Source organism: Ovis canadensis, chromosome 14 (assembly GCF_042477335.2).
Source record: "Ovis canadensis isolate MfBH-ARS-UI-01 breed Bighorn chromosome 14, ARS-UI_OviCan_v2, whole genome shotgun sequence".
In the NCBI taxonomy this organism is placed as follows: Eukaryota; Metazoa; Chordata; class Mammalia; order Artiodactyla; family Bovidae; genus Ovis; species Ovis canadensis.
The window spans coordinates 26,341,867-26,356,272 of record NC_091258.1 but is presented as its reverse complement, the minus strand read 5'-3'; the positions used below and the strand labels follow the sequence as shown (position 1 = coordinate 26,356,272).

Genomic DNA, 14,406 nt, shown 5'->3' with positions numbered 1-14,406 from the left:
TAATAGGGTAAGTGGGGAGGATGTGAAGCACAGAATGGGGGCTACCATCCACCCTTGGGGTTTGTGAAGGGTCCACAACAGCAGCAATAGCAGCTTATTCATGGAGCGTCCGTGGGTACCAGGTGCGAGCGCGGAAATCTTCGCCTGAGCTCATGGACCTTCAGGAAGGCCCGCGCGGGCTTTAACCGATAGCCTGCGCTCTGAACTCAGCCCTGTGCTCTGTGAGTCCGTGGCTTCCGGAATCCAGCTCTCCCTCATGACTTGGGCAGGTCGCTCTATCCTCTGTCCCTGCTTTCCTGGTCTGTAAATGGGCACACTATGTGGGAGTGATCAGATGACCTCATGGAGGAAAGTGGTGCCCATGTGGACAGGACAAGCGAGGACTGAGTCCCTGGCCCGCCTCTGTCCTGTTGCTCCCTCGGTCTGTCTTCACCCCCAATCCTCCTCGTCCTCCTCCAATTCTGAGGCCTAGGGCCCTTCTAGGAAGATGCCTCCCCTGACTTTCAGCATCACCTCCCACAGGACGATGTCCCCTGAGACCCGACTCACAACCCTCACCATACCCTGTCCTCCCCCGACCCACATCCACTCCTCCCCAGGGTCCCCTCAGCCCCCAGTTTCCGGGCACTGTCTGTCTGCACTCCACCCCCCTGCTCTGCCCACCTGCAAATTCTCAGGCCTCTGGTTCTCCCCTGCACACTGTCTTGACCCAGACTCAGGCCATCATCCCCTCCCTCTTGGACACCTGCACCCCTCCCGGGGGCCCCCAGCTTCCTCTCTAGCCCCTCTTTTCCATTCCCACCCAGCAGCCAGAGTGATCATCTAAACACAGCCACACAACTGCCGCACGGCCCAGCAAGCGCGCACCTGGGCATTTATCCCAGAGAAAGGAAGGCTTAGGTTCGCACAAAGCCTCTGCGTGGAAGAGCGCAGCGGTGGCATTCATGGCAGGCCCCTGCGGGAACACCCCAGACGCCCCTCAACGGGGACAGGGCGCCTCTCCATTCACGGAGCAGCACAGCGGGCAGCGAAAGGAACCAACTGTTGGCAGGAGCAATGGCCTGGATGGTCTCCAGGGAACCACAGCGAGCGACAAAGGCAGCTCCCAAAGGCCACATCTGTAGAATATTCTTGAAATGAGAAATGACAGAAATGGAGAGCAGGTCTGTGGTCGCAGAGGCTGAGGAGACCGGCGCGGTGGGATGGGGAGGGGTGGATGTGGCCCTAAAGGAGGACAGAGGGTCCAGATGGTGACGAGATGTTCTGTCTGAGACAGTACCCACGCTGGCATTCGGACTATAATACCGTACTAGAGTTTTGCAAAGTGTTACCCCTTGGGGCATGTGGTGGAGGGTTCAGGGGATGTCCTGTATCATTCTCACAAGTGCGTGTGAATCTACAATCATCTGGAAAGAAAACACTTAATTACGAAAGCACAAACACCAGATCGCATGCTGCCCCGCTTAAATCGTTCAGAGCCCTTCCCTGGCCTCTGGACAAAATCCAGCATCCTTCCCGCAGCCCGGAAGCTGAGCTCGGACACCGCTGGGCTCTGCCTACCTCTGCTGCAGACCGAGCCCTGCCTCTGGCCTCTGCACGTGCTGTCCTCCCCGCCCGCACCTTCTCTCGCTCTCCACGGGGCTGCGCTCTCACATCTCCAGCTCCCTGCTAAGGGGTCATTCATTCACCGCCCAACCCCAAGTCCCCCTGCAGCAGGCCCTGTGACTGGACCGGGGGTCACAGCCAGGAACTCGACAGACGGGCCTCTGCCCTTCTGGAGTTTCCAGTCCAAGGAGAGAAGATGCCAAGGGAGCCAGAGCACAAGCACGGGCACACACGGGGGGCCCAGGGGCACCGAGGGGCCAGTGGAGGGCGGGGGCGCCACACCTGCCAAGCCACAGACCACCCTCACTGTCCTCACCAACGTGCATTTCGAGTGATGCTTGTTATCTCAGAGCGACCCACGAGCAGCTGGGTCCCCAAACTCACCAGTAACAACCCAGTGGTTGGGGGTAGGGCCTCGAAATGCACACGCATTGGCTGCATATCCCCAGGTAGGCAGTGGGGCCCCAGCTCACGCCCCCTGGCTTTTCTCCTACAGCCAGTCTCCGAGAAAGCCTGCGTGGTTTGTGACAGTGGTCGGCCACGTAGGATCTCACCTGGTACTCCTGGCAGGGCCCCCTCAAGCCCCCTTAGTCCCTGAAACCCTCCCATTGGAAACCCCTCCAGGACTTCCCACAGTGCAGGTGCCACCTGGCCCACATGGAAACACCTCCTGTCCCCATTAGCCGTCCTCAGCCCTGATGCAAAGACCTGCTGGGGTGGGGGGACAGGTCTTCCCAGCATGGTCCTCATGACCACCCGCATCAAGCAGCCCCACTGCAGGCCCCCAGGCTCTCCTTTGGGAGCCCGTCCAGGCAGCCCCGGTCAGACCACAAGTAGTTCAGTCCCTGTTTCAGCACTTCCCATCTCCCCTACCTCCCTGAACCTCAGGCCCACCCCCATCTGTAAAATGGAGGGGTCATGCTTATCTCACAAGGGGACCACAGGGAAGAAGCCTGGGCAGGGACTTTCCTGGTGGCTCAGTGGTTAAGAATCCACACTTCCAACGCAGGGTTCAATGCCTGGTAGGGGAACTAAAATCCTACATGCTAACGGGTAGCTAAGCTTGTGTGCTCTAACTACTGAGCACGCACTGCAATGAACAACCCACACGCGGCAGGGAAGACCCAGCATAGCCAAAATTTTTTAAAAAGGAAGAAGAAGGCCGGGTCACTCCCAGCTCAAAAAGCTAGACACTCACCAGGCATGGGAGTGAGGGTAGCTGACAGAGGGTAGCTGCGGGGAGCACGATGGGAGGAAGGTCAGGGCGCCAGAGGCTGGCTGCAAGCGTGGGCCCTGGAGGCTTCCGGGAGAAGCCTCGGGCTGTGGGCCTCTGGAATGGAGCATCCTGAGAAGGGAAGAGGGACGGAGGGGCAGGGGAGGCCCACTGCCCACTCCTGCCCTATGCCTCGGACTCAGACCTGTATGAGTCCGCAGTTCCTCTGTCCACCTCCCACTGGCTGTGAAATCTCGGCATGTACAGACACCCATGGAGAATGGTGGGGTTCTCATCTGGGGTCTATGGAGAAGCCTTGGGGAGTCTGCAACCCCCAGAGGTGCCCACAAAATGTCACAGGACTTGCCTGCCCCTGGGAGAGGGCCAGAGTTCTTGGGGCCTGGGAGAACCCAAGTGTTTACAAATGTGGACAAAGGCCCACTGGAGGCCCAGGCTCAAAAGATGGTGTCACCCTCTCCAGCCTCTGCTTCACGGTGAGACATGGGCTCCTCTGGCCCCAGCTTCCTCAGCTGTAAGGAAGGGGATGAACTGATGGCTCCACTGGGGAACACCATCGCTTGGGACTGTGGGTGGCTCTGGGCCAGCTAAGCCCAACGTCCAACAGTCATGCAACCTCCTAAAGCCTCGGAACCTGCACACTTCACCTTCTCATCCCCTAAATGAGACCCCATGCCTCACCCCAAGGACTTCCCTGGTGGCTCAGTGGTAAAGAATCCACCTGCAATACAGGAGACGCGGGTTTGATCCCTGGGTTGGGAAGATCCCCTGGAGAAGGAAATAGCAGTATTCCTGACTGAGGGAATCCCATGGATAGAGGAGCCTGGCAGGCTACAGTTCATGGGGTTGAAAAAAAATTGGACGTGACTGAAGCGCCTGAGCATGCACACCTCACCTCAAACCACTGATTTAAGGACTACAATTGATGCTTGCAAACTGGGGGGCTAGAGAAGACTGCTGAGGGTCCCTTGGACTGCAAGGAGATCAAATAAGTCAATCCTAAAGGAAATCAACCCCAAATACTCATTGGAAGGAATGATGCCGAAGCTGAAGCTCCAATATTTGGCCACCTGATGTGAACAGCCAACTCACTGGAAAAGACCCTGATGCTGGGACAGACTGAGAGTAGGAGGACAAGGGGGTGATAGAGGGTGAGATGGTTGGATGGCATCACCAACTCAATCGACATGAGTTTGAGCAAACTCTGGGAGACAGTGAAGGACAGGGAAGCCTGGCGTGCTGCAGTCCATGGGGCTGCAAAGAGTCGGACATGAGTTAGCGACTGAACAAGAACAAAGGACTAAAAGCAATAACACCTGTGGTGAGTGCACAGCTCAGTCCTTGGAACAAAGTGGATGTTAAGACAGTGAGTATCCTTCTTCCGGAGGAATCTCCTGGCTTCAGGATTCCAGTTAACACGTATTCGCATTGGAGCTCTTTCAAACCAAAACTGGTATGACGTTGCAGTGGTTTGAAAAATGTCCCCCCAAAGAGATGTCCAAGTCCTAAACCCTGATACCTAGGAATGTGCCCTTATTTAAACATCTTTATTTATTTTTGGCTGGGCCAGGTGGCATGTGGGATATCAGTTCCCCAACTAGGGCTCAAATCCATGCCCTCTGCAGTGGAAGCATGGAGTCTTAGCCACTGGACCGTCAGGGAGGTCTCTTGTGTGCTCTTATTTAGAAAAAGGGTCTCTGCAGATGCAGCGAACTTAAAGTCCTTGAGATGAGATCACCCTGGATTTTGGCTGAGCCTTAAATCTAATGAGAGGCATCCTTTCAAGAAACAAAGGGGAGACACAGAGAAGGAGGCCGTTGGCGATGGGGCAGAAGTGAAACATCGCTCACCCTCATGGATGTGGTGCTGGGGAAATGCTGGTCTATTTCCTTTTCGTGAGCCATGTGACCCAGAGTTTAAAACACTCTGTCCAGAGCGGTGACTCTCAGCCCTGCCTCCTCTGTCACACACCCAAGCCTGATGCCACCGTCCGAGATCCTGGCTGGAGAGGTGCCGCATGGAGCCCAGACATGTCCCTCCCTCAAACCATCCCAGTGATCCTAACGTGTGGCTGAGGCTGCTCTGCATGCAAGGCCATCAACCAAACTACACATAAGAATCCTCCGGGCAGCTTGAAAAAGGACTCAAACACCCAGGCCACACCCAGATCACCCTGTCAGCATCTCTGGGTGGGGCCAGGCACCAAGTACTTTTCATAGTGCCCAGATGACTCTGCATGCAGCCAAGGAAGGAACTTGAATGGAGCTGCCCACATGTGAACCCCCTGGACATCTTGCAAGCACGAGGATTCCGACCCTGCAGGTCTATGGGAGGCCTGCATTTCTAACAGTCTCCCTGGACACCATCCTTGGTGGAGCTACTGTGTGGCTGGGGATGAAAAGGGCTGCCTAGCACTGTGGTTCTAGAGGTGGGGTCCTTGGGCCAGTAGCATCAGCATCAATTGAAACTTGTAAGAAATGTAAATTCCCGGGGGTACCTCTCAGACCCAGGAGGTCAGCAATCTATGTTAACACATCTCCCAGGTGACTCACACACGATCAGGTGGAGGACACACTGGCCTGGGGTAACAGACAGTGGCAGGCCAGCACCAGCAGCAAGACTAACCCTTGATTCAACTGGAGGTCTCCAAAAGCACCAGGGAGCCCTCTCTGTGTCCAAATCAATAACGCTGACATTCCTGGGAATTTGTGAGATGACACGTATGGAAAAAATTGCTATGGTAGCTCAAATGGTAAAGAATCTGCCTGCAATGCAGGAGATCCGAGTTTGATCCTTGGGTCGGAAAGATCCCCTGGAGAAGGGGATGGCTGCCCACTCCGGTAATCTTGCCTAGAGAATCCCAAGGACAGAGGAGCCTGGTGGGCTACAGGCCATGGGATCACAAAGAGTCGGACACAACTGAAGTGAATAACACTTTCATCATGGAGATGAGAAAACCAATGCTGAGGACAAGTCTCCTTTAAGGCCAGCAGCTTCAGTCCTGGTGTAATGACCACACTACCCCCCGTCATCCAGACTCGGCTCAGGTGCCCCTCCGAGCATGCCTCCGGGGCTCATTTAAGGACAGACATGGCTCTCCCTTCCCTTCACAGAGCCCTCACCTATGGCATTTCCTTTTGAGATGCCCAAAGTCTGGCATGAGAAACTCCTAATTATTTTACACATTATAGTCTTGTACCGACTACATATTCTTCTGTAAAAGTCATGTCATGCTGTTTCTTGTGTTTTAGATTTTGCTTATTTCTTTTCCAACAGCCTACATTACTGCAAACTATGTACTGTATCCATAGTGCTCTGGACTATGCTTGTGTCCCCCCAGAAGTGTGCAGGCTTTGGGAGTGATGAGGTCATGAGGATGGGGCCCACCACGGTGGGATCGGTGCCCTTACGAAGGAGACCCCACAGAACTCCTCTGTCCTCCCCCTCATGTGAGGACACAGAGAAGCTGGTGGTCTGCAACCCAGAAGGTCCTCACCAAACACTGAATCTGCCAGCGCCCTGATCTGGGACTTAGCCTCCAGAAGCATGAGGAATGAATGCTGTTGTTTATAACCTCCCCATCCCCCACCTGGTCTATGGTTTTCTGCTGCAGCAGCCCAAAGGGACAGAGACACAGAGTCAGGCGCAGCAGATATTGCCAGGTGGACCCACTGAAAATGAGGTTTCAGTCTTTACGCTGTGAGCATAGTAGGAACTTGGTAAATGCTGCTCAATTACTGAACAAATCAAGCTGAGGAAAAGGGACTGTTAGAAAGTGGACAGATGAAAGGGTACTTATTTTTCTGCTAGTGTTTCCTAGCACTTAAAAAAATTACTTATTTGGCTGCATTGGGCCTCAGTTGCAGCACGCAGGCTCTCTGTTGTGGCACGCAGCCTTCTTTGGTTGTGGCACACGGGCTCCAGAGTGCGTGAGCTCAGTTGCAGCACATGGGTTTCGTTGCCCCATGGCACATGGGATCTTATTTCTCCAACCAGGGTCCAGGCTTTCCTGGACCACCAGGAAAGTCCCTTGCTTAGCACTTTACAATGAATGTTGCTCATTAGACAGTGTTCCAACAAAGCCTCCTGGCATGACTGCCTCACAGCATAGTACATCTTCTCTATTATTCACTGTATTCAACACCATCCATCTTACTCACGTAAAATGCTGGCAGGTCTATGAGCAACAACAGAGCTGATAACAAAACAAAACCAATCAGGGAATTTTAACAGCGATGCTTTAGAGGGTTTTTAAATTTCCCTTTAACTGTCTACATCCAGTTCTAAGTTCTTACAGCAGGATGGATGTGTGAAATCATGATAGTGAATGAAATTACCAAATACTGCTTCATTTGCCCATGGATTCATCCCACACATTTGCTGAGTGACCACTGTATGTGGGCACTACTTCACTGGCGGGACACACAGCCCTTCCTGTACTACTCTTACGCTCCACACTGGTGCTGTACAAGACGACTTTCTGTGATGACAGAAATGTTCTGTCTCTGCACTGTCCAAGGTGGTGGCCTCAAGTCACAAGCAGCATTTGAGCGTGTGGAATGCAGCTAGCATGGCAGAGGCACTGAGTTTCTAAACTTCATTTAATTGCAATTAATTCAAATTTAAATTCAAATGGCCACATGCAGATTGGGCAGAATTGGTTCAGATGACTAATCCATTGATGCTGATTTAAACAGAACGGAGGCACGGCCATCTTTCATTGTCTGCAACAGACAAAATCCTTCCTTTGCTGCCGTGTGTGCACTTCCTGGTGTGCACGTTTTCTCTTTATGGGGCTGTGCCACGTGGCATGTGGGGTCTTAGTTCCCTGAGCAGCGATTGAACCCACACTCTCTGCAGTGGAAGCTCAGTCTTAACCGCTGGACGACCAGGAAAGTCCCTGGTGTGCACTTGTAACCCTTGTACACCCCATGGGAACTGAACACACACAACCCAAGGCAGAAGTAAACCTCAGGTTTTATTTGCATGAGTTCTACCAAAGGACCCCATTCCAATCCTGCCCACCCTAGCTGGGAAATGCCCCCTTGGCTCACAAGAAGACACCGAGACACTGAGAAGGCATTCAACCGGCCAGTAGACAAGGTCTTAGTGGACGAAGTGCCCAGGGGGAATCGGAGCAAGGCCGTCTCCCAGCAGCTCAGGCAGAACAGGGGAGCGCTCTCCATGGTGCTGAACGGGCCGCTCCCGTCTCCGGAACAACGGGCGAGCCGGCCCCTTGCGCTAGTCCACAGAACCTGTTTGGCAAAGCCAGGACGCCACAGAGCACCACTTTCATCAACCGCGTGCCCTTTCCCAAGCCAGGAAACTACAAACTGGGGAGCAGTTGATCCAAGAGGGGGCGAATCGCTGCAGAAAATTCAAACATCGCCCGTCCTTCCAGGGCTCAAAAATCTAATATCGTGCTGACATTGAAGGACCTGAGGAGTGTTTTATACAGACTTATCAACTCAGGGTTGATAGCTAGCTGTCTTTAGAGCTGTGGAGGCCTGGCGGAAGATGAGAAAGAGAAAGTCTTGAGGAAAAATGGCAGACGCTCCTGGCCCTGCCCTCATGCCACCATCACCCTTTTCCCGGGGGCTTCCTCTCTCCACAGGCACCCTCAGAACATGGACCCACAGCCCCCTGTCCTTGGGTTCGCTGCATGAACTGTTACTGTCGGCGAGGGCTACTCACTAGCTACCCGGCGGATGGCTATTTTCGGAGGGTGCTGATCCTCACCAGCTCAGTTAGGCTTCCTAATATAAAGCCCGTCAAATTGCTCCAGGGCTGTGCTGGGTGAGGGGACTTTTCAGTAACACTCCTCTCTCAGCTATTAGTGGCAACAAAGAACTAGTTATTTGCTTTCCCTTCTCCTTTCACCTCATGGAGCCTTTTCCTTCCCCAAAGGGGCTGAAAGACTCTCTGAAGACGCACTTTCATCTCCAACTCCCTTTCGTTTCTGAAATGAGTTCCTACTGGCTCAATATCCATGTCCATGGACCTGGCTCCTCTTAAATTAAGCATTTGGATTTTTTTAAAAAAAGTTCACTTTTCACATATTCCAAGCACCAATGGTCATTTATTTTGATAGAGGGTTTCTCCCACTTAAAGGAAGGGTACTGACTGCCTAAATGTGTGTTTAAAGTGGAAACAAAGCCGCAGACCCGTATATGTACCCGAGCCCTGCTCTGTGGCTGGCACCCTCTCTTTACAGGGAGAGCCGCTTCTCGGAAGGAGTGGAGGTGGGGGGACCTGGAGTACCTGGCAAGCGAACAGAGCTGGAGGGCGCACGTGGCTGTGTTTTGGGGGGCAGGGTGGAGACCGTCTCTGGGTGACGTGTACCGTGTGCACGCACGCAGGCGCAGGGGGGGTCTGAATTTTGACTGTGGGCGTGTGTGATTCGTGTGGGCCGAGGGATCTGGGCCAGTGAACGGAATCTGTATGTGAGGGGGAGCGGCCGGGTGTGTGCAATGACTCACATCTTTTGGGCTGTGGGAGGGTTTTATTTGCGGGGGGTAACTTTTGGTCTGAGGGATCCTGTGCACATGGCACCCGACAGGAAATATTTACCTGTGCAGCAAAGCAGGGGTCCATCAGGCGGAGAAGAGAGCCCGGGTGGGGTGTCTGGCCGTGTGCACCTGCCTGCAACTCCTCTGCTGCACCCAGAGGAGGAGGAGGGTGTGGAGGGAGAGGAAGAACAAGGATGGGGCTTTGCACAAGGGGGTTCAGAGAGAGGTGTTCCACACAGAAGCAAGAGCTTGGGAACTGCAGCCCTGAGTGTGATTCCAGGTGCCGCCCAGTACGCAGCAGTCAAGTCACCTGGCTCCTCTGAGCCTCTGCTTCCCAAAGTGGGAAATGGGAGGAAGGAGAAAACCAAGCCTGGAAATGAACTGGGACTGAGTGCTGCAGTCGTGCAGACACTCGCCACATGCCCGGCACACAGTAAGTGTTGAGCATGGCCATTTATTAACATTTTCACAATCATTATCATCATGTCTGGCTTTTGGTTCTAATAACGATCATTGTAAGTGACATTCATTGCACGTGAACTCTAATAATGAAATGGTGCTAAATAATAATGAATGCTTACTCTATTCCTGGCACTGCCATGTATACCACCTCAATTAAGCCCCACCTACTTCATAGTCATTGCTATCGGCCCTCTGGATGGCTTCAGAAACAGAAGCTCAGAGATGTTAAGTAGCTCACCCCAAGGTCACAGAAAAGAGCACATGCACAACCGGGATTCAAGTCCAATGGGTGTCGATCCCACAGCGTGTGCTCCTGCCACCCTTGTGCCCTCAGGCCTCACCATCTCTTCAGGGTCACCCGACAGACAGTGGAAGCCACTCAGCTCGGTTGAGTGAGCAATGCCGGCCTTGCGCCTGGGGGAGGATGAACCTGGAGGAGGAGGAGTTGGCAGAAGTGTCCCCGGTTGAAATGGATTCCATACCAATTCCAGCTAAATGTAGAATACATTTGCCGTTGGTGCATTATTCATGAAAATCACCGTTTCCCCAAGTCAGCACTGGGAACTGGGCGGCTGCCCACCCCACATCCCCATCCCCGTGTGCAGAGGAAAGCAGGGTTGGAGGCAGGACCATGAGCTCGTTAAGGCTCTGCTGGCCCTCTCTAAGCATGACCCATGCTGCCTACCAGTTGACTTGGGAGCAGGCGTGGAGACCACCGCTCAGTTCTGGTGGATTATGAAACATCACGTCAACTCTGCTCGCCCCGTGCACTGCTTGAGGGCAAACATTCTCAACAGCCACCCCCTTCCTAGTGAGGGGTGCGGACCAAGTTCCAGTAGCCCCAGATGTCTGGCCTGATTATTCCAGGCCACAAAGGTCAGTTCAACTTTCTGTGCTCCCTTGTCGCCAACCAAAAGGCAGCAAGTTGGCCTGGTACCCTGCATCCTGTGCCTGCCTCGGCTGGCACACAGGTGATGGGATGTGAGTGAGGAAAGGGGGGGTCCGGGGTCCCAGCCTGGACAGACTGGGGGTTCAAACCCTCGCCTCTGCCACCAAAGGTTGGGGGCTCGGTACTGTCCCATGGGCTCCAGGGCCTCCCTGGCTCGATAGGTGGTGGACATGACTCCCTCCCCTGCAACCTGTGAGACTCAAGCAAGATGATGTGGAGGAAAGCGTTTTAGGGGGTGGACACAGCGGAGCTGGTTGGTAGCCGATGGAGACCCAAGGATGTCCACCCAATGACAGCAGCGCTTCTCATAACAACATAGCCTATCCTACACTCGTGGCCCCCACAGGATGGGATCCTCTCCTCCCAGTGAAACCACCACCCTTCCCTCTAAAATGGAAGCTCCGCGAAGGCAGAGATTTCCATCCAGCAGGGTCCCAAGCACCTGCTCACAGTAGGCACTCGAGAGGTGTCTGATGAACAGAGGCTTGACTTCCATGGGCCACTGAAGATCTCTGGGGAAGGGGGGCCAACCAGAGTGCTGGACCTCCCCGGCAGACACCCTGCCGAGTCCCACGGGGGACCAGCCCAGCCCCTCTCCTCCCAGGCTCCAGTCTCCAGGCACAGACACAACTGGCAGAAGCTCCAGAGGGACGGATCTGCAGAGCAGCTAGACCAGAGCCACGGGTGACGGCTGCCCTGGGCTCCCAAAGTGCCCAGCTGGGAGCGCCAGGCTGCTCGGCCGCCCACCTCAGCCACCCACATCTGCTGCCTGGGCCTCGCCGTGCCTGCACACACACACACACACACACACACACACACACACACACACGCCCACGGCCTAGAACCCAAGGAGGGCTGTCTGTTCGGCCTGGCCCGGGCACCCCAGGGTCAAGGAAGCTCTCCAACCCACTCCAGGAAAACAACAACAGCACAGAAGAGGCCGCCTGGGACGGGGCGCCATGGCTTTGACAGGCAGGAGCGTTATATAATTAACTGCCCCCCACGCCTCCTCCCCTCGCAGGAATAACGAACCTTGCCTCTCAGTTGCATAAGCCAAAATAATAATTACTCTCCAGCCCTCTGACACTCCTGGATGTGGCCAGGGAGCAGGTGTTTAGCACAAGCTTCAGGAGCCTCAGAGAGCAAGCAGGGGACCGCACGTACGTTTGTGACTCTTGTGCCCAGCAGAAGCACACAAGTCCCCTCCAGTTCCCACTCCTTTCCCAGGCATCCAAGCCTGAAAAATTAGCCAGCCGCCAAGAGGGAGCCACTCATCAGGATAAGCTCCCAGATGGGGGAAGGGGCCTCTGGGGAGCAGGCTTGCTTGGGGTCTGGCTTCCAGGAACAGAAGTGCCTCACACCTCTCAGATGCCCTGAGGAGCGGACACTGGAGTGTCTGGGACAGCCAGGGCTCCCTGAACAGAAACCATCTTAGAGCCGCGCAGGGCGGGCAGCACGCTGGCTTCCGGCGCCGGCTCAGCCGGGAATGTGGCGGCATCTTGGAATGAAGGCACGGAGCATCCCTAAACTAACGGTGAAAATGATTCAGCCACTGAAAGGCGAGATTCCTGGGCTCGCGCTAAACAGATGGGCCTCCCTCCCTCCCGCCCGCCAGCAGCCTGCTCCAACAGCGCTAGCCCCGCGTCCAACCACCTAGAAGTTTATTGCCTTGTTGTGATGGTTTGGGTTCGCGTCCCCCGCCTCTAGCTCTCCCAGCCGCTCTCTCTCCATTGGCTTGGGTTGATCAGGACTAAGAGAGGCCCGGAGGCACCGCAGGAAAAACAAGCAGCAGAGCAGGGGCCTGACTCCCAGAGGCCGACACCCAGGGAGCTGGGCCAGCAGGGGGGCCGGGGGGGGCGGTTCTCCCAGCCCCCCTGCGCCCTTGCTGGGTCCCAGAGGAGGCCGCGGGCCCAGCCTGGCCTTTCCGGCCTGCTCTTGGACGATGCACTAACACCCGGCTCAGCTCTGAGGCTCCTGGGCCTGGCACTGCTCCCAGAAAGCCCCCAACACCCTTCCGCTGGCACAGGGGCGCTGTCCCCCACCAGGCAGTGAGGCAACCTGTAGCCAAGGCCGCTGTGGCCTCCAGGGAGCCCCAGGAAATGCCCCAGGTGCCCATGGCCCTCTGGAGGGAAAAGCTCGACTTCCCCAGAGATAGAAGAAGCGAGAGAAGAAGGTCCCTCCTCCGCCAGCCCCCGCGCGCCGGGCGCACCTACCTCCATCGGAGTAGGTCTCCGTGCCGTAGCCGTCCTGCAGCCCGTTGCTCCAGGTCCCTTCGTACTTGGCCCCGTTGCCCGTGCACTCCCGCACCCCGTAGCGCCCCTTAAATCCGTGCGTCCACTCGCCCTTGTACACCCACTTCCCCTTGCTCTCCAGGCCGATGCCGTGGCGCTTGCCCTGCGCCCAAGTGCCCTGGTACGTGTTGCCGCTGGGCCAGGTGTAGACGCCCAGTACCTCGAAGCCGTGGCTCCACGAGCCGGTGTATTCGCCTTGGCCCTTGGGGCCGGTGCAGACGCCATGGCCGTGCGCCTTGCCGTCCTCCCAGCCTCCACAGTAGGACCCTCCATCGTCAAAATTAAACCTGCCCCCACTGGACATGCATGTAACTCGGTTTGCAAATCCCGCAAACGGTGAAAAAAAAAAAAAAAAAGGCGATCAACAAACCGGAGTCTTGGTTGGCTGGCTGGCTGGTTTTGTTTTGCTTTTTTTTTTTTTTTAAGGAAGAATGGAGAAAGCAAAAAACACAGCAAACAGATCCCGGGCGGCGGACGGCCGCGGCGTCGGCTTCGGAGGAATTCAAGTCAATTGGGGGCGATTATTCATTTTCGAGCTGCGCCGCGGAGCCTGACCAGCGTCTCGCGCTCCCGCTGGAGACAGGACCGGAGGGGAGGAGGGCGGGGGACGGGAGGGGAGGGGGAGGGAGGGGGCAGGAGCAAGAGCGGCTGGTGCGAACGGCTCCACCTCAGCGGCAAGTGCCCCTCGGAGGCGAGCCCGCCGGGCTGGCCGCGCAGGCCAGGCGGGGACGGCGGCGCTCAGGCCCGGGGCGCAGTCCCCCACCTGCGGCTGCCGCGCTGCGGGCGCCCCAGGGCGGCGGCGGGGCCCGCGGGCGGCGGCGGCACGGGCGGCGGCGCGGGCGGCTGCACCATATTGGGGGCCGCGGGCCGGGCCGGGCCGGGCCGGGCGGCGGCGGCAGCAGCAATGCGGCGGGTCGGGCGGCGGCGGCGGCGGCGGCGGCGGCGGTGGCGGCGGCGGCGGCGTGCGCTCTGGGCCCGGCTCGCGCGCTCGGGCCGGCGCGGCGCGCGCCTGCACTCCGCGCCCCGCCCGCGCGCGCGCCCCCGCACCCCGCCGCCCGCGCGCCCCCGCCCGGCCGCCCGGACCCCCGCCCCCGGCGCGCCCGCGGCCTGGAGAGGGGAGCTGGCCCGCCTGGCTGAGGGCGCGTGGCGCAGGCGGGGACCCGGGGCGCCCCGCCCGCCCGGCGTCACCTCTTCCTCGGATCGGCCTGGAAATAGGGGTCCAGCCGCGGCGCCCCAGACGCCCCCCCTCCCCCCATCTTTCCCGGGACTTGGGTTTAAAGGGACAGGAACTGCGTAACGGGAAGGCGCCCAGCACCCAGGGCGCTCGCTGCCCCCTCCCGGGAGCCACGAGTTGAAGCC

The 14,406-nt window shown here is 56.8% G+C and overlaps 1 protein-coding gene across 1 annotated transcript in view; it reads right to left on the bottom strand.

Moving 5' to 3' along the window:
- JPH3 (junctophilin 3) overlaps positions 1–13,414 on the bottom strand; it is a 77,028-nt gene extending 63,614 nt beyond the window's left edge. Inside the window, exon 1 of the mRNA XM_069552625.1 lies at positions 12,970–13,414. Within this exon, the coding sequence (XP_069408726.1) occupies positions 12,970–13,351 (382 nt within the window). The 5' untranslated portion in view covers positions 13,352–13,414. The remainder of the gene's footprint in view (positions 1–12,969) is intronic.
- Between the last annotated feature and the right edge of the window lie 992 nt (positions 13,415–14,406).